At 35.2% G+C, this 19,261-nt stretch overlaps 2 protein-coding genes across 4 annotated transcripts; one reads left to right on the forward strand and one right to left on the reverse strand.

Annotated features, from left to right (window-relative positions):
- The first annotated feature begins 2,902 nt into the window (after positions 1-2,902).
- LOC311072805 (uncharacterized protein) lies at positions 2,903-6,173 on the forward strand. 3 transcript variants are annotated; one of them, XM_084098086.1, is made up of 5 exons: positions 2,904-3,067; positions 4,947-5,267; positions 5,578-5,637; positions 5,772-5,792; positions 5,920-6,173. In XM_084098086.1, exons 1-5 carry the CDS (start codon positions 3,019-3,021, stop codon positions 6,057-6,059), a joined length of 591 nt encoding a protein of 196 aa, XP_083954212.1. In that variant the 5' UTR covers positions 2,904-3,018; the 3' UTR covers positions 6,060-6,173. The 3 variants fall into 3 exon arrangements, with proteins under 3 accessions (XP_083954211.1, XP_083954212.1, XP_083954213.1); XM_084098085.1 differs by having other exon boundaries at positions 2,903-3,067; positions 5,772-6,173; XM_084098087.1 differs by lacking the exon at positions 5,772-5,792 and having other exon boundaries at positions 2,905-3,067.
- Positions 6,174-9,353: 3,180 nt separating this feature from the next.
- On the reverse strand, positions 9,354-13,657 carry LOC311073651 (uncharacterized protein). The gene is made up of 5 exons (XM_084099555.1): positions 13,543-13,657; positions 13,178-13,453; positions 12,021-12,220; positions 11,199-11,255; positions 9,354-10,049 (listed from the first exon to the last, which is right to left on the reverse strand). The coding sequence occupies exons 1-5, from the start codon at positions 13,589-13,591 to the stop codon at positions 9,972-9,974; spliced, it is 660 nt and encodes a 219-aa protein (XP_083955681.1). The 5' UTR covers positions 13,592-13,657; the 3' UTR covers positions 9,354-9,971.
- Between the last annotated feature and the right edge of the window lie 5,604 nt (positions 13,658-19,261).

Below are 19,261 nucleotides of genomic sequence, written 5' to 3' on the forward strand. Positions count from 1 at the left end.
CAGAAATACATTCCACTTAGAAATGGTTGTTCTGGACAGATTTTGGCCACTACATTTGTGTATACATGTGGAGACTGTAAAGTTCCATTTTGTAAAACATCTTTTGCCCAAAATGTTTTTTTCTGTGGAACTGGCTTCCTACAAATATAAAGACTTTAACTAAACTGTCCACCTTTAAAAAACAAACAAAAGCCTGGTTCATACAGCAGCAGCAGTGTGATCATGCCATATAGCTGGGTGTGATGTGTACATGTGTGAGTTCGAGTGAATTTGTTTATTTATTATACGTATCTTTATTGGTGCTGACTGGTTTCTGGACATTTCATTGTATTCGCTGTAATTTTTATTTTTTATTTTTTATTTTTTATTTTTTTATTATCTTGACTGTTAAAGCTCTTCTAGGGACAGGTGTTGCGAATTAGCCATGGCTATACACACTGTGATACATGCATCGGATTGTTCTTTATGTAATAATCTATGTTTATTTTGTATCTGTCCCTATTCAAATAAACAACAAATAAAATAAATAAATAAATATTTCATAGATGCTTCACACAGCATCATTTACATGCCCCTCTGATAATACAGCAATCCATGCAAGTTAGATCTCATAGATTCACTCATATCAAAATTAATTCTGTTGAATGTGTTCGGTCATATTTAATGAGAGACACTGTAAACATACAGTGACTTCTGCATGTTCTCTGAATCATAATAAACATCTGGAATGGTGAATAGGAGGCCAATCAGACTATTGATGTTGCTGTCAACAGTCAATCCATTTAATCGATCAGTTTTCTTTAGTCATTTTTTTTCTTTTCTTTTAAATTGTACTAAAAAAACTGTAAAATGACAAAAAATATGTTTACATTTTCAAAGTTGGCAGTTGTTTTAAGTATTATGCCATTGATGACAAATTACAATAATTCTCATTTTTAACACTGAAAAATTACTGTATTTATTTATACAGTATTTTTGGGTTTCTTAAATTACTTACAAATGTATGTAAAATTATAATTTGCTAAATCAAATAATAGCAAAAATCACCACCAGATGGCGCAAATGGACAGTTGTGGCATCATTGCTCACTCTGTGAAAAAAAAACACATTAAATTAAAGAAAAATATCCAAATATCATGCAATTAAAATTAATTAAACACTTTACAGAATAACAATTATTTCCTGAATTATTACGATCTAATATCTTGACTGTGTTTTGAGCTGTTTATTTTAAGCACAGAGAGACATCAAGAAACAGCGTTTGAATCTCAACAATGGCAATTTTATTTATTTATCTGAATGTTTTTTAGATTGTCACCATTGTTGAGATCCATAGGCTGTTTCTTGATGTCTGGCTGTGTCTACATGATCCTGGCAAAAAAATTTACTGCATAATGACTTTATAAAATCAAAAGCATGATTTTATGCAGTAGTATTGTAGAGCTACAAAACACAATGTGAAATTAATAACTAACATAATATTAAATTATGTAATCAGAGATCAGACTATAAATAAGATAAGTGATTCAGGCCACTACATGATGACTGAGTAGCCAACTTCATCTGATCAGATTTGTTCTCTTGTATTTCTTGTCATAACAATAGCAAACATGCAGTTAAAGCAGCAAAATAAAAAATCTAATTAAAAAGTCAAGGGTCGAGAGCCCAACTAAAGCAAACACTGATCTCCATAATGGTGACTTCAAACCATAAGAACTTTTGTATAAAAGAATAAAGTTAATATGGATTGTGATTAGTGCTGTGATCTGTTAGTGTTTAATGTTCTGTTGGGATTTAAAGGTGCAATGTGTGATATTTCTGAGGATCTATTGACAGAAATGCAATATAAGATCCATAACTTAACCTATGTTTTCAGTGGTGTATAAAGACCTTACTTAATGAACCGTTATGTTTGTATTACCTTAAAATGAGTCATTTATATCTACATAACCACGGGCACCCCCTTCTATTAAGGTCGACATATCGTGACGTCATGTTTCTACCATAGCCGACAGCGAACAAACAGCGCTACAGAGCGCGTTTCGTCACTAACTTGAATGAGAAGCAGCAGAAAAAGACGCAGCAGAATACTCAGGTTGTCCCTGACTCTGCAAACGTGGAGAAAAACATGCTGTCTGAACGACGCCTCGGACATCGTAACGTTAGCTATTTCCCCTTACCTAGCTGCTTTGATGCTCTTATCCATAGCTCTTATCTTATACTAACTAACATGGCAACAGGCTATGGTAAAGTCAGTGAATAAAAGACTAACTAAGTTTGCAATTTGAAGGATGGGCCTTGAGTGACTGACTGTTTGCAATTCGCAAATCTCACCACTAGATGCCGCTAAAAATTACACACTGCACCTTTAAAGGGTTTCTGTTGTCTGATTTTGTGGGTCACCATTTCTGTGCTTCAGAAAATACTGATGTTATGCTGCATGTTGCTTTATTTAAAGGTAATAACTGTGTAATCACTAACGCCATGATGTCTAGATTACATTAGCTCATACCTCATTACCTCATGAATGATGTTGCTATAGATCTGCATTTTACAGTAAAAAATGTTTGATCATATGGAAATACCTGTAAATAAGTGTTTTTCTTTAAAATGTTTAATGAAAATTTCTGTAAGCATTTTATTTAAATTAAGATATTTTAACTTTAATTTTATGTTTTTTTTTTTTTTGTTTGGCAGCCGTTGCTGTCAGTCATTTGACCGTTTTTTTTTTTTTTTTTTTTTTTTTTATTTGGACAGTGACTGAAATGCATGCAGTGGAGGTGTAAAGTCATTGGGTGACTGGTGGGTATAGATTTATGGTCTGTATTAGTGAAAATCTGTGATTAAATTTGTTGAGAGTTTTTTACCTCCCATCTACATCTGATTCTGTGGTCAATGTGTCACTTCCTGATGAAAGTCAGAGACTTTAAATCTTCACTGAATGTTCATCAGATCAGGTTGAGGTTCATCATCAAGAGCTACAACACAACTTATTATAATACCTGATAATTGTTCATAATGTCCATCAGCATCTGGGTTTTCATCGTATTTTTCATCAGTGTGGAGGGTAGGATAAATCTTTTAAATATATTTTATTGATTAACATTGTTTAAGTGGATGTATTGAACAGCATTTTCTGAAACCTCAACATTGTTTCACGTTTCATGGGTTAGTCTCGAAACATAAAACTTAATGAGGATGAGAAATTATTATTTTTTGTTTTATATGTAGACATTTTGTCACTAGTTTCATGAAAAACTAAATAGTTAATTATGTGTGTGGTCATGACAGCGGCATAATGTAAATATAGAATTATGATTAAAGCGTATATGTAGGGGATGGTGATGATCATTTCCTGCCACAGTTTTTTTAACGTTTCCTTTGTACTTTTTGTATTGCAAGCTTTAACAGCATATACAGTAAGTTTACAGCAGCGTTATTATAGTTTTTAATTTAGTTTTATTTCTATTTTATTTATTTTCAATATGACTTTTTAGTTTAGGTTTGTTTGTTTTTACTCCTTTAATGTAATTTTTAGAATTAATGAATATTATTTAAATAGTGTTAATGATTCTATAGTGTTAACTAGTGACATTTGTCATGTGTAATTATGGCAGAGCATTAAAAAAAATTGTTAATTTTTATTATTGTTTGTTTGTTTTTAGGCTGCATAAAATGTTTCAACATAATTCTGTACAGTCATTTTTTAAACAAATGTGTGAAATAATCATTATGCAACAATAACATTTCAATCCTCATTGTCACATGACCTCACTATATTGTATGTTTAATTTAGCAAGTATCATCTTTTAAATATAAAGAAGCATCTATCATTTTTAATGTAATTTTGTGTAGAAATTCCTTTGTAAATGTAAAAATCTCTATAAAGAATTCTAGAATTCAGTTGTTATTACTCCCCGTTTATTTGCCACACTGAAAATCATATAAAAAATGTCATAGTTTAAAGGTCCCATTGCATGATTATTTTATTATTTTAGAATGTTTCCTGGGGTGCCCTTATAATGTTAGTATGTTTTTAGATCAAAAGTTGGTATAATTTAGAAATAAAAGGCATATTTCCTAGCCTGATTTTAGCCTCTGATTTGAACGCTCTGTTTGAAAGGGTGTGTCTGTGTTCTGGGATGGCACATCGCTAAACAGAGAGAGATGAGAAGTTATTAAAGGAGAACTCCGGTCAATTTTAACATTGAGCTAATTTTTTTGTAAATTTGGAGTGCTGTCAATACAGAGAACAACGACAAAAATCGGTGTTGCCTACACCGTGTTATCTTCTTTTTAAAATTTGCACCCTGTTGACTTCAATGGGGCAAGTTTTAAACCTGCTTTTAGCCTCTTAACATCCTTGCCCGGGGAAGCTTCAGTTTTTTCTAAAACATTGGCCCCCTGGTTTTTGCACTCTCACTAATGATTTCACCAATGCAAACATGAGGTAAGTACAGTAAGAGCTTCGCTGTGCAGCGTAACAGTGTCATTGATTTCATAACGAGTTTTGGCAAGTGTCCAGATAAACTCACGCTGTGTGATTGACAGCTTGGGCGATTGGAAAGGGATTGTTCTTTGATCGCTTTCTGTATATACATTAATCACAGTTTAAGTAAGATTATTTTCATCCTACTAAGAGAAATGGTGTGAAGTTGATCGTTTAGCCAGCATCAGTGTTTAGCGGTATATCATTTAAAGGGATGGTCGGCAATTTTTTTTTGTAAACACTGGTTAAAACTCTCTTCTCATCCTAATAGCAGTCAATAATAGAAGTGGTCTAAATATTAAAACAGGGCATATATCTTCTGGGAAGTCTCGGGACCAAAAAATGTTCACTCAATCACTGCATTTGGAACCTTGTAAGATGTTTTGTTGAAGAAAGTTTTTTTTATTTACTAACTCTCAATGTAACTCATGTTTAACCCTCATTCATACTGTTTCAGGTCTGGTGAATGGTGAGTGGCATGAGTTAAAGACAGTGATGGAGGGAGACGATCTGACTCTGCAAACAGGAGTTCCTGAACTAAAAGGAGAGGATGAAACAATGTGGCTGTTTACAAGTGGCAGCCAAACCACCCGAATAGCACAGATGTATCGGAGTAAAGTATTGCTTCATAAGAGACTCACTGACAGATCGCAGCTCGACACACAGACCGGATCACTGACCATCTGGAACATCAGCGCCAGTGAATCTGGACTTTATACGCTTGAACTCACCATCAATGACTTCATCTCTAGGAGAACATTCAGAGTTGTTGTAAATGGTAAGTTTTAACTACAGCCAATAGAAGACTAAATACTAGTGTGTCACGTTCTGGGCCAGTATATATAGAGACACTTAGAGTAATATATTATTGTTAAGAATCTAAGAATGATTTTGATATTTTTTGTCGCCTCAGTTAGCATTTAAAATTACTTTCACCTTCTTTAAATAAAGCAGGTCCTACGGATTTTTTTAAATTCTATTTTTGAAAACCGTTCTTAAGAGCATATTTTATATTGGGTCATTTTTTTCCATTATGACCTGAAACTGCCCTCTCCTGTGGGATTTCTGTGTGTTCTCTTTCCCTGAAGCACCAGTTTCTGTGCCGTTCATCAGCGCTGCCTCATCGGTCAGTTCAATCCATGATCATGGTGAGTCCAACTGTTTTCCCATGTATTCATTGATTTACATGTATTACTAAGGTCTCTAAATGATCAACATGTTCAAAACTTTGCTGAAATACCTATTGTACACATTTCTTCTGTCGTCCGTCTTCACATGAAAGAGATCTGCCAACAACATGAAGGTGTGGAAACTCATTTACCACAAAACTCTCTTCCTGCCACAGCTTCTCTTTCTCTGCAACTTCTGTTTTTCCACAAACAAAGACATATGATGAGACAGAAGATGTTTATGAGTCTCTTCTGTTTCAGATTGTCTGGATCATTGTTGCGGCACTAAGGCTCTGGTTCGACTGGTTCTGTCTGGTCTGGTGGGAATCGCCATTGTTTACTTTCTGGTTGATCATGTGAGGATCTGCTCAGTTCAGAGAAGAGCTGCTGCTTCTGTGTGATGATGATACTGTCATGCGAGCAACAACATGTCTATCACAGTTATCCTAGAATGCACATTAAAGCCACACTATGTAAGATTTTTGGATTAAAATATCCCAAAACCACTAGAACAATGTTATATATTTTGTTGATTTGTGTACTTACATCATCCCAGATGTTTCAAAGAATGTTTAAATCCAGAGAAATAAGCAGTTTTAACCAGGATACGGCGCATGTCCATGCGTCGCCTATCAATGACATCAATCATACTCCGCTTTACCCTCAATTTACTGTTTTAGTTGAAACCATGAAAACACCAAAGACTTTTATATACGTTTTAATATATTCTGTGTTTTATTAGACAGGTGAGCAATCGTTTGCATACATTCATCGACAGAAAACGAATCATTATTATACAGCTCAACCAGGGCTCGAGACTAACGGCGTCCTATCGTCCTGGGGACGACAGAAAATGTTTTTAGGACGAATAGAAATATTCTCCAGGACGCCTACAGGACGAAAGACATTTTTGTATGTGTGTTCATTTATTACTATTAGGGTAACTTACTTAGTTTTATGTCAAAACTAACTGACCAAGCGCTGACTACAACGGAGCGCGTCTTCCCATGCTGCCTGTTACTATAGTTACTATCACTGGCCGACTACTCACCCGGAGACTTGTTTCGCGGTACCGTACATCTATCACATGACTTATTTTCACAGACAAAAACGAGACGACAACTAAATAAAAACTAGTTTTTGAATGACAAAAACCATGACGAAAATATATTGACATTTTCGTCAACGAATAAAAACTAGACAAAAATGTTAGATAGTGACGATTTGGGAAGCAATCCAGTTAGATGATGTCCTGCGTTTGTGGTAGATGCGCACATTTGTACTGTACGTGCTGATCTACCCGGCGGCACACGAGTTGGCATGCGCTGCATGTCTCATAAAACGTTAAAAAATGTTTACGTCTGGGAGAATGAGTAGAGCAGACATATAGATCTAAAAAAAAAAAAAAAAAAAAAAAAGCTCTATTCGGTATGGTTTTCTGTGCGCACACACCCGACCCGAAGCGTGCAGCCATGCACATAGACACCTGCGCGCGAGTTACTGAATTGAGCTCTCTTTCGTGTCTGAATCATAGGTCTGAATGGACAAATACACACAACATTATGTTGAAATGTCCGTTTTGGAGAGTATTCACATAAACTATGTCGGTTATGTCTTAAACAGTTGTGAGTGTATCGTATGTGCATCAGTGCATTGGATCCGCATCTCATTGGACATGATCCGATGTCTTAAAGTGACAGTGCAGGGTAATAAACCTAATATTGATTAAGCAACAAAAGAAAAAGAGAAAAGCATTCACTGCTCGTTAATAGCTTTAATAATGATTCATTATATTTAATTCATACAAAAAAATATGTCTGCTGCTTGAAAGAATAAAGAATGATGATATGTTTTAGATATGTAGGCTAGTCACCAGTATTTACTTGTTATTTTTTAATCCAACCAACTCAAAAACGTTTTGAGCTGTATGCATTTTTATCTTAATTTTCGTATATGTAAAAAAAAAAAGAAAAAAAAAAGATTTGTTCTGCATGAATCCAAATAAGCATTTAACTCCTGTTATTTTTTTTTAATTAAATCTGTTTTTTTTTTTACCTGTTTACAGATAACTACTTTGAATGGAGCTAAATAAATATAATAATATATATCAAACATTTTAATGGTGTTTTTATTATGTGACTAACAGCTAACAACTATAGATGATAATAACAAAGTACAGAAACAACATGTTTATTTTGGGACGGTTGACATTCAATTTAGGACGGTTCAAATCTTTTTTCAGGACGGTTCCAGGACGGAGGTGAAAAAAGTTAGTCTGGAGCCCTGAGCTCAACAAAGGTAGTCTTTCTGTTTAAATCTCTGTTTCTTGATTTACTGCGAATTTCAAAACGGCTTTCAAAATGTTAATACGATTAGCTACCAGTCATCCATGAATAAGATTTCTACCCGAGTCCTGTCGTATTCTCCACCGGCTGTAGAGGTGAAGACAACAACTCTCATGATTCAGCGAAATCAAAGTGTCATCAAGCTATGCCTTTGTTTCGATTAAGCAACCTCTAGTGGCGAAAAAATACAGTGTGCCTTTAAAGGGTATTCGCTTTGTAGGAGTCATTTGTTGTATTGAAAAGTTTTTGTTGTCCACTGAGTGGCGCTGTGACTCAGTATAATTAGAGCACCTGAGTAACAAGTGTGTGGGTTGGTAATTGGGAAGCAGAGTAGCGTGCAAGGTGTATTATAGTAGGGTGACCATACGTCCTCTTTTCCTGGACATATCCAGACGGGATTTCGAGATCCGGGATTCGGCTTTTGCTTTCTACAGTCGCCATTCATTATGTTTACACGCACACCTTTTGTTTCAATCAGACTGAATTCATTCCGATTGTAGAGTTTACTGATGAACGCTAAACAAGTGATCGGTTGATGTGAGTTTTTGCATTGCTTGAAAAATTCCTGTGTTTTCGTCTCGGTCGGGATCCGTGTGAAGCAGAATGCATAACCTGCAAAGCTGGCACGTACGTGTCAGTGTCAAATAATGTAATAATGTGAACATAATGAATGGCGACTGTAGAAAGCAAAAGCCGAATCCTGGACATTTTGGGTGATCTCGAAAAAGAAGGACGTAGGGTCACCCTAATTATAGTCATATGCTGTGTCTGGTATGGACTTTATTTCAAAACGACTTCTTTAACAATGTTTAATGGAGCACAATAAAGAAAGACAATTGTTTGCATCTCCATCCGTCTGCATGGACTCTGTTTGTACACGTTCTAAACTTGCTCACTCCTGTTACCAATGGCAACGGCTTACTGGAAAGCCACTACACTCTTCTCTGAAACAAGGTGTGCAATGAAATTACAGCTCTTATAAAATGAAAAGCAGTGCCTGTGGAGGAAGTGGTCTAGTGGTTGGTGATCTGCAGTGACACCATCTGAAGAGTAAAGCTGTATGAAACCATTATGAGAGAAACATTAAAAACAGAACAATACTAACAATTAAATGCGATAGAAATGTTTGCATTCAAGTCAAGGTCTAGTTAAGGTCAAGTCTGTTTGATATTTTTGCAGAATATTTTGTAGCTTTTGTACCCCCAATAAAACAAAAGGTTATCAGAACTCAAACACTGCAACTTCATTTCAAAATGCTGACATTTTCTTGAATGTAAATATCTAGACCAGTTATCTTCATGTATTCAGCCAATAATCCAACAAAAAAATAAAGCCCACAAGATATTTTTTCAAGAAATCTGATATAATTTAATAAACATTTATTTACAATAAAAATAATTTACAAAAAATAACTAAAAAAATGTGAATACATTTTAAGCGTTACTTCTTAAAATGCATCCTGTTGTCTTTATGTCTTATAACACCCCAGTGAAAAAGCCAAAGGCCGCAGTGGCAAGTAAAAAACAAGAGGTTTAGCTGACTCTTTCCCCGCCAGTTACAGAATTTTCTGACAATCTGTGTTTTCACTGTTATACAGTAGAGGGCGCGATAACACATCTTCTGAAAGAGTCCTGAATCTCCAGATCAAAACACAGGTAAGGCAGTAGAAACAGATGTAAACAGTCACATGTAAGCAGATACATGTACAATAACATGATCATCAACATGAAACCGCATTTAAATCAAAACTGCCTTACATTACTGAATGAAATGTCAACTCAGGAAGGGTTAACGACTGTGAAGCTTTGGATGGCAACTTTTATTAAAAGAATAAAATTAAAAAATGTACATCGAACCCATGACCTTGGTGTTGCAAGTGCCAACGCTTGAGGAAAGCTATGAGATGCAGATGCAGACCTCTATAACGAGGCAATGGTGGTCAGAGGGGATGGGTTGTGGTCCCAAGTGTCAGCGTGGATGGGAAATGCCACAAACTGGTTGCAGGAACTTGTCTCCCATCTCAATGTCCTCCTGGTTAGGATTCCTCTGCAAGTAGATAAAACACAATAATTTAATTTAGAGTATTTTCACGTACACCGACATAACTCGCTGCTTCACTACCATAGTACGATGCATCGTTGAAGAAATCAATAGCTAGTCACGACTGTTTCCCAAAACCGTATTGTCACAAATTGGTCGTTCAACAACCGCGTTAGTTAATGATGTCACGCCCGTGGTGGAGTAATAACTTATTTTAATGAATCTGTTTGAGATCGAATTAACGCTAGATGTTTTGCTATAAATTACAGACATGACATCTGAGGACTATTTCTCAATTTTCTGTTATTTTGCTTTATTTCCAGATTCAATCATAGGCTCGTTCTTACGTAGTAGAGCCATTTCGCACTCTTTTGAAGCACACTCTTCAAAAACTACGCTTTAAATCTCTTGACAAACTAAAAGACGTAAATGACATTTGTATGTATTCTAAATTAAAGACACAGGTTGTACTGAATGTCAGCTTGCTTATTTTGCTCAAGATGAGGATTTATTGAGTCTACATGTCATGCAAACTAGAAACTCTGCTTCTGACCACAGATCGAGAGTGTCGTTCAAACACACAACTCTGCGATGTTTGCGAATGTTCGTTAGAACGATGGTTTCGGGAAACACCTGAACAAACATCTGTCTTGAGATGTGGTTACTACTAAGGTACCAACTACATAACACACACAACCAAGGTGTGACGGATTCTTTATTTTCACTAATTTAGCAGTCATAAAATATTAAAGGGGTGGTATAATGCCCTTTTCACAAGATGTAAAATAAGTCTCTGATGTCCCCAGAGTGTGTATGTGAAGTTTTAGCTCAAAATACCCACAGATATTTTTATGTAAATTTTAGGGTTGGTGATGTCACTAACCCAGGAGGTAGCTCGTGTAGTCTCTACCAGCCGTTTGTTGTAGTCCTTAAAAAGTGATTTCTTTAAAAGCAAATATCTCCCTTTGCATTCTATATAATTTATATGCAATGGCAAGCAAATCCAAATTGTCAAAAGCAAAACACTGAAAGAAGTTAAAAAATGGTTTTCACAATATACACAAACATTCCACTCACATGAACATATTTGATGGGGAGGAGCAACTAAAATCATGAGTCAAAAAACTGATTTAATTTGCATATGATAACACTTACATTGTGACGTTGTAGAATACTGAGGCAGTCACAAATGGCTTGCTTGAAGCACTTCACCTGCAAGGACAAACATTTTATAACTTATTACTAAAAATACGCCTTAGTTGTTCATCTCTTGGATAGTTAGAAATGTTCTTATGCATCTCATAAGGCTTTTAATTATCATGAATAGGTTACCTAAACTGAAAATTCTGTCATAATTTACTCTCATGTTATTCCAAACTTGTATGACTTTTGTGGAACACAAAAGATGATGTTAGGAAGAATGTCCAGACTGCTCTTTCCAAAATAATGGCATTGGATTGGGATATAGACTATCAAGCTCCAAAAAGGACGACAGAAGTATAGCTGAAAATTGTCCACACAACTTCCGAAATATATTCCAAGTCTTCTGAAGCCTTTGGTTCTCATGTGTCCCATGACCAGTCGTGACCAATCGCCATGCTCAAATGTGCCTATATTTAAATGCAATTTGGGAGCTATAGTAACTGGGACATTTTTCAGGGAATAACAAATTAAAATTTCATCCGTTTCATCATGTGAAGCTGATATATGACTTCTGAAGATTTGGAATATAACACACGGTTGTCTGGACAATTTTTATGGTATATTAATTGTACTTTAGTTGATCTTTTTGAAGCCTGGCAGTTGGAGTCCCTGATCTACATTAGATGTATAGAAAAAGCAACCTAGAGATTCACAATATTTTCAATGACACAAGAGTGAGAAAGATGACAATTTTCATTTGAGTGAACTATTCCTTCAAAAAATATTAAAAGGAACACCAACACAGATTTTCTTTCAGCGTCTGAAAATACTTGCCTTCAGGTAAATGACGTAAAGGATAATCATCAGCGCCAACACCACCACCACCACCACCACACAGATGATCGGCACAGTGACCCCAGCTGCAGTAGTGCCTGAATGTGATTCAATATTGCCTGGACTGGGTGAAGTGGTGGGAGTTCCTGGACTGGGTGAAGTGGTGGGAGTTCCTGGACTGGGTGAAGTGATGGTATGTTCTACAAAGAACAACAGGAACAAAAACAGTATTGGAAAATGAATGCATTAAAATCAGTCAGCTTGGTCAGGTAATTTATTAGTTAATTAATAGGTAATGGCCATTCATACCAGAAGGCAGACCTGCTCAAGAGAACACCACAGATAAGCAGAAGTAATCAAATGTGTGTACTTTATTAAATAATACTAACACTAATGATGCTACACTAGAATCAACGCGCTCATCTTTCAGCTCGGCTACTGCTAAAAAAAAAAAAAAAAAAAAACATAAGAAATTACATTTATTAATTGTGACTTATTTTATTTGAAATGCACAACACGGCAGATGTGCACTGTAGGAAGGATTAGTGTTCATGAGCCGCTAACAAATTAGACTAATCTACTCACATAATGTTCTCTCTCTTAAAATGCAAGCGAGTGTAAATGCATTATCATATCATAAATTGTCTAAGAATTGAAGTATGTCAGGTTAAAGAAGAGCTTATTGATCCAGTTCAATCTGCCTGCTGTTTTATTCCAACCAATTACTCCTGATCGAAGGCTTCCGTAAATATTTAGTTTATACATAGTTATGCTTCAACTAATTTTAATGGTGCAACGCAAAAATATGCACGTTGTAACTTAGTGCCAATTTAAGTCAAAACTAGGCTAAGTTGTAACTTACAGCTGGTGCAACCGGTCCCTGAATCGGTATTTGTCAGACGCGTGGGTTTGTTGTGTGTGACGTCACCTGACAAAGACCGACAGGAACATGGACTAGGCTTACTTCATCTCATTCATTCAGTTTCAAAACAAAGTTCGCTATTAGTGGCGGTCACTGTAAACTTTAGTGTAAGTTACACAGCTGGCTGAGTGCACAATACAACTATATGTCGAGTCAAAAATAAAGCATTAGTTTTAACTTACCGATTTGAATTGCACTAAAGAATCATAAATGGAACAATCGTTTAATTACTTACGGTTGCAGTCCACAGTAAACTCCTCCGTTTGTTGATCGTCATGAATGTAACTCCGTGCCTCACAGGACCACGAATTGTAGGTGCAGTTGGTGATAGTTAGACAAAATCCTGATCCATCCTTTTCCAGCGAGACTCCGGGATAGTTCATTTGCCGACAGCTCTGATTATCACAATACTGTGCAATCATAATACCGTTGTTACAGGTGACTTTAACTTTATCCGCGTTGGTCCATTTGGTAAAGTGTTGAACAAACATTCCTGTCGACACCTCTACACCTGTCAAATATAGTAACACTTTAAGTGAGCAAAAATAATATAACTTAGATAATAACAATCCAGAACTGTTCAACTATTAAAACACTTACTTGCGCCAAGGAGGTATAGGCCTACTATAATTACGAGAAAGTCACGCATCGTCGATGTAGTTTGGTCCCGGTTATAAAAGTTGTGTGTAAAATCTGGAGTTTTTCGCCAACCCCAATCCGCGGAAAATAAATCCCGCCCTGCAGCCGATTTCATTGGTTTAGGTTAGAGTGACGGGTACTCTCAGCCAATCACTGACTCAACTGGGTTATCACGTCATCCTAGTAGTGTTCTTCCCGTGTGCATACCATGGTACATACAGGCTAAGAAAGTTCCAGATTGGTGTTCGCCAAACGCCGGTGTGGTGAATAATTTCACCACACCGGTTAAACCACACCGAAAAACCGGTTAAACCACACCGGTTTAAACCGCTTTTGTTCGGTATATACTAGTGATGGAACAGTGTTAACTCTCCGTTCTGTTACTCTAAACTTAGGCAATCTGTTTTACGCATGTCTTTTACTGTACTTATCGTGGACTGAACATTAGCATAGCGCTAGCTATCATAAACGAGTTAAATTTTGTACTCACAATGAACATGATAACTTATATTTTATATATCGTGTATTTTAGGATGTTTTATCTTATTAATTTCTACGCCATTTGTATGGGACAATAGGAGGACTCCATTAACAGGTAACTTGTTAGTAGCAAAATCACCTGTTACATTACACTATGTTAACGCTACGTTACATGGATACAAAGTGAGCAACATTATTTATTCATCATAGATATTTCTTATTTTCTAACCATAAAATATTTGATTATATATTATTATTATGTAGTATTATTATGAAACAGTATTTTATATACTATATTTAACTGTAAATGCCATCCACACGATTAGCCAAAAACATCCCTGTATATATTTAGTTTACGTTCTTTTACCAAAGGCAAATTATGGTTTTAAGTGCCCATGTTCACATACCCTTTAGTTGTGAATCACTGGTTTAGAGATGTATGAAACTCTTCCTGACCATATCCCTACAGATGAAAGTTCACAGTTTGAAAAGAAACCAATCAACTGTGTATAACACAAGGTTTATTTTCACATTGATTGTTTATTCATTCAATAAAGTATTCACAAACTAGTTACCAAAAAAACAAGTTCATTTTTATCCTGCAAAAGAAGAATAGCAATCCATATTGTGATAAGCAGCTCACTGCAGCCGTGAGAATCCTGTAAAAAAAAAAAAAAATCCTGTAAAAGATCTGGGTTCAGGAAATTTAGTAAATGGCAGAATATCAGCGGAATTTTCAGATGTGTAATGTAGACAAAATGGGCACAGAGCACAAGATGGCTTCAGCTCAATAGTGTGTCAGATTCAAATCACTATATCTATCCATCAACAAAAATATCAGAATTCTATCCATTTGATGTTTTATCTCAGTGATGATCAAAAGTATAGCCTAAACACACACACTGTATGTTACAATCATCTGCAAATGAAACATTAGAAATTGTCATCTTATATAGAGTCTGGCCACTTTATGTTATGATAATACAGCAATCCATTCACATTAAATCTCAAGAATTCACTCAAATGAATGAATGTGTTCATATTAAATGAGAGATAGAAGAAAATGGTATCAAACTGTATTTTTTCTTGTCTTTCCAAACTCGTTTGACTTACTTTCTTCCATGAAACATTTTACAAAATGTGAAAGCTAGTTTGACACACACAGAGTGCCATAAAAGTTCTCCTAAAACCAAGACAGTTTTGTGTGAGGAGTTAAATCAGAATTTAAGTTCAAGCACCATTAGGAAAACAAAGGAAGAGGGCAGATTTATCAATTTAATTAAGATCTTTTTTGTCACATTAAGTTATTAAATTACTTAAAAAAGCTTGGAATATAACTACTTTCATGATACTACTTTGTCCATTTTGGAGCTTGAAGGTCATTTTATTTTTATTTTATCACATCCACTTTCAACAACTCTGATATTCAGCAATTATCCTATGGAAGAAAGAAAATAAGTGATAGTAGATGATGACAGATGAACTTTTCCTTAAATCATTTAAGAGTCTCGTACCTCTAGTTTCTTCTTCCTCTCATTGAGTGCCTCCTGTTTTTTATTCTGTGAGCACACCACACGGGTCCTCTAACTAACATCTTCTCCTCATAGGAAAGGGATACATGTACCTTTACAACAGACACACCTTGTTCTGAGTCTCCCGCCCTGAGTGAGTGGAAACATTGACAGATTCAGCGTTCTGAGTCTCTGGCCTGTGATTGTGAAGGAAGAGACAGATGCAGATGTCGTGCTCTGAGCTTCTTCTGAGGCAGAGATACAGTAACTAGTGTCTGTAAGAGACCAAACCTTTACACCTGAATCGATAAGCTGTTTTGAACCAATCTGCTGAATGAAAGATTTATTCATTAAAACAGTGATTTGCCACCACCGATCAGCGGTTTTAGTTTCATTTCCATCATTTCAGATTTCTAATCGAGTTTATTGATTAACTTTAGGAATTTGACATAACAGATTATGGATACATTCAATAAGGTTAGAAAAAAAATGCACTTTATAAAGGTAAAAATGCCTCCCCTCAAAAAGTTAATTTCAGTATTCAGTATACACAGTTTGTGAAAATGAAAATAACCTATTAAATACAATTAGAAAATGTTAAAAATATTAGATTTGTTATATGTTCTCATATTTATTTGTTTTCGTTATATTTTTTGATAACACTTTTACATTCTTAAGAAATTGTTCACCCAAAAATGAAAGTTTTTTGTTACTCACTCTCAGACCATCCAAGATGTATAGGTGACTTTTTTCTTCAGTAGAACAGTAATAAAAAAGTAACTCATTTTGGAGCCAAAAATAGAACTATTTGTAAAAGATTTTTTTTTTCAGCTTAGATCATTTCTATGAGGTGTCCAGAACAACATACTAAAAGTCCTAAGAAATCCTAGTTGAGGAAATGTTAAATTCTCATCAATCCGAGATGTGTGCCGATAAGGCCAGGCAACAATACACCCCAATGGGGCTATTTTTTTCCTTTACTCCTATCAAAATTAAACTTTACACAATAAAAAAGTACCCATGAAAAGTAAAATTTTTTGGATTACAAGTTTCTTTGAAAATGAATTTGAATATGCAAAAGACATGAGCTATACACTAATCAAATATAGGCTAACCAAAATACACCCGCATATAGGCTTAATTTCTTCCTTTACTCCTACCACAATAAAACTTTACACAATGAAAGTCTACAAGAAAAGGAAAACATTTTGTATTAAAAGTTTCTTTGAAAATGAATTTGAATATGCAAATGAGCAATATACTAATTGAATATACCCAAAATACACCCTAATGGGCTTATTTTTTCCTTTACTCCTATCACAATCAAACCTCACACAGTGAAAGTATACATGAAAAGTAACATTTTTGTTTTACAAGTTTCTTTGAAAAATCTATTTTAAATATGCAAATGAGCTCAACACTAGGCCTAATTGACTTATGGCCAAGAATCCATAAAGTCACAAGTAGAAAAAACAGGGGCCAAATAACTAACACATTCATGTCCATTCAGTAAGTTAACCTATGCATAAACACGATAAATTTGAAGTCACTTGCCACACTTTCCTGGGTCACTTGCCACAAAAAGACTTATATTGACCTTAAGAATTGATTGCACAATCTTGCTTTCTAAAAAAAAAAATATATATATATTTTTTTTTTTGCGAACAAGCCTTACCTAATGACATTCCCCCACAGATAACATCAGAAGAAAGTCAGAATCTTAGTCATTAGTACCATGGTGAGATTAAATTTTGAGCTGGTAGATTTACAAATGATTGGTATTGTTGGTGAGATTACAGGCAGAAGTCATTCTTACCAACTTAACGATTCACTCTCACACAGAAGACAGATGAAAAACCAAATAGACACACTTTCCAGACATTCCAGCTCTTTAAAATAATTTTGCCAGACACCAAAACTGCTTCTCTTTTTGTTGTTAGTAAGAATTTCAGACTAGGCGGGCCACACATCAGACTTCCACCGTTTGTCAGGATATAATTTTTTGTCTAGTAATTTGAATGTTGTATTCAAAAGGATATGCAAAGAAATTACACATTGCTGGGTGTTAGATTTTTTAGAGTCACTTATTTGCTTTAAAATGTATTTTAAAATGTCAATGACGTCATACACATCATATGACCAGAGATACTGCTTTACGGCAATCCTTCAGTCACTCTGGTGCTTTTGTGCTCTGCACTTTCTTTTCTCTCGAGGCATCGACAACACAGCTGACACAGGTAAACACACGTGCTAGAAGAGTTTTTGTTTTGTTTGTTTCTGGTCCTGCTTCGGATGCCACGATGCCTCTGGTCGTAATCAGTCCTTCACTGACCAATCAGCGTTCATTAGCAGAATGCTAGCGTGTTATGGGCAACAACAACTCAACCTGTAAGAAATAAAAAGTACATAAGTACTCGTTCATTCAACTTTCGACCTATAACCCATTTTGAACTTGCAAAACCTACAATCAAATCTGAGATTTCTCAATGGCAATCGGGTGAAAGAGACAAATTTAGCCGTCTAGCCCCATAGACTCCCATTCATTCTGCACTCCTGGCGATCGCCCCCAGTGGAACTCTGGTGGAACTACAACCAAAATTCGGTACAATAGGACTTAATAGGGAGTGGCCAGGCTCTCCATAGACAGGCTCTCATGTAAAGCCTAGCTGGTCTAATCCACAGCATCTGTGAACGGTCTACTCCTGAAAGAGCGAGCTTCCCGTCGCATGATGACGTATGTGTTCAAACAAGCGAACAATTTTATATGTAGGTAATTATTCCAAATTGAAACAGATATATATATATATATTGAGTCACTTAAATTGGTAAAAAAAGAAAAGAAAGCTATGTTAATAACTGATATATAGGCTACTCAAACTTTTCAATTAGAAAAGGAAAAAAATCATTTTATCCTTATAATTAATGAAGTTTGTAAGTCTGCTTTTTTATTTTATTAATTTCATGTTATTTATATTTTGCTGTAATTATTCGATGTATAATCTTTGTTTATGGACTGTGGACTGAATGAAATAAATAAACAAACGATTTTTATGTAGGTTGTGTTGACTTCTTTGTTTTAGTTATGGTTTATAGTCAAATTCCAAATTCCACAGAATAACCCAACTTGTGAAATCCATCTCTTGATGTTTACCATAACATAGATCAGGGGGGAAATGTAACATTTACATAACATGCACAAGTCACATTTAAATAAAATAAAATAAAATAAAATTGTGGAAAGAGTGACAATTTCCTGCCTGCAGAACTTGGTGTCTCTTCATGTTCACACACAGCTCATATTAGAAACAAAAAGAAAAACAAAAAATATTTTTATGAATAAAAAAAAAAAAAATTAATTCATTTCCTGCAAAAACATTGGTTTATATGTTCAACTAAAAAGTGCCATATTTTATTGGTTTCACTCTTTAAAGTTAAAAACAACTTCTGGTCAAGGCCAATTCATTTACATACAACACTTTCTGAAACCACTAAAAACATCAACTTCCTTCATACCTCTTTAGATCATGTCAAATCTCAGAGCTATAGTGATGCAATACAGACAATGTGGTCACTCATTAACTATCACGTAATGGATCAAATGTCATTGCTTTATTTACAGTATACATGAACTATATATATATAACCCAAACTACATTAAATAAAGGTCCACTTGCAGTGAGAAAAACATG

Source organism: Abramis brama (genome assembly GCF_963993115.1).
Source record: "Abramis brama genome assembly, chromosome: 22".
Taxonomy (NCBI): Eukaryota; Metazoa; Chordata; class Actinopteri; order Cypriniformes; family Leuciscidae; genus Abramis; species Abramis brama.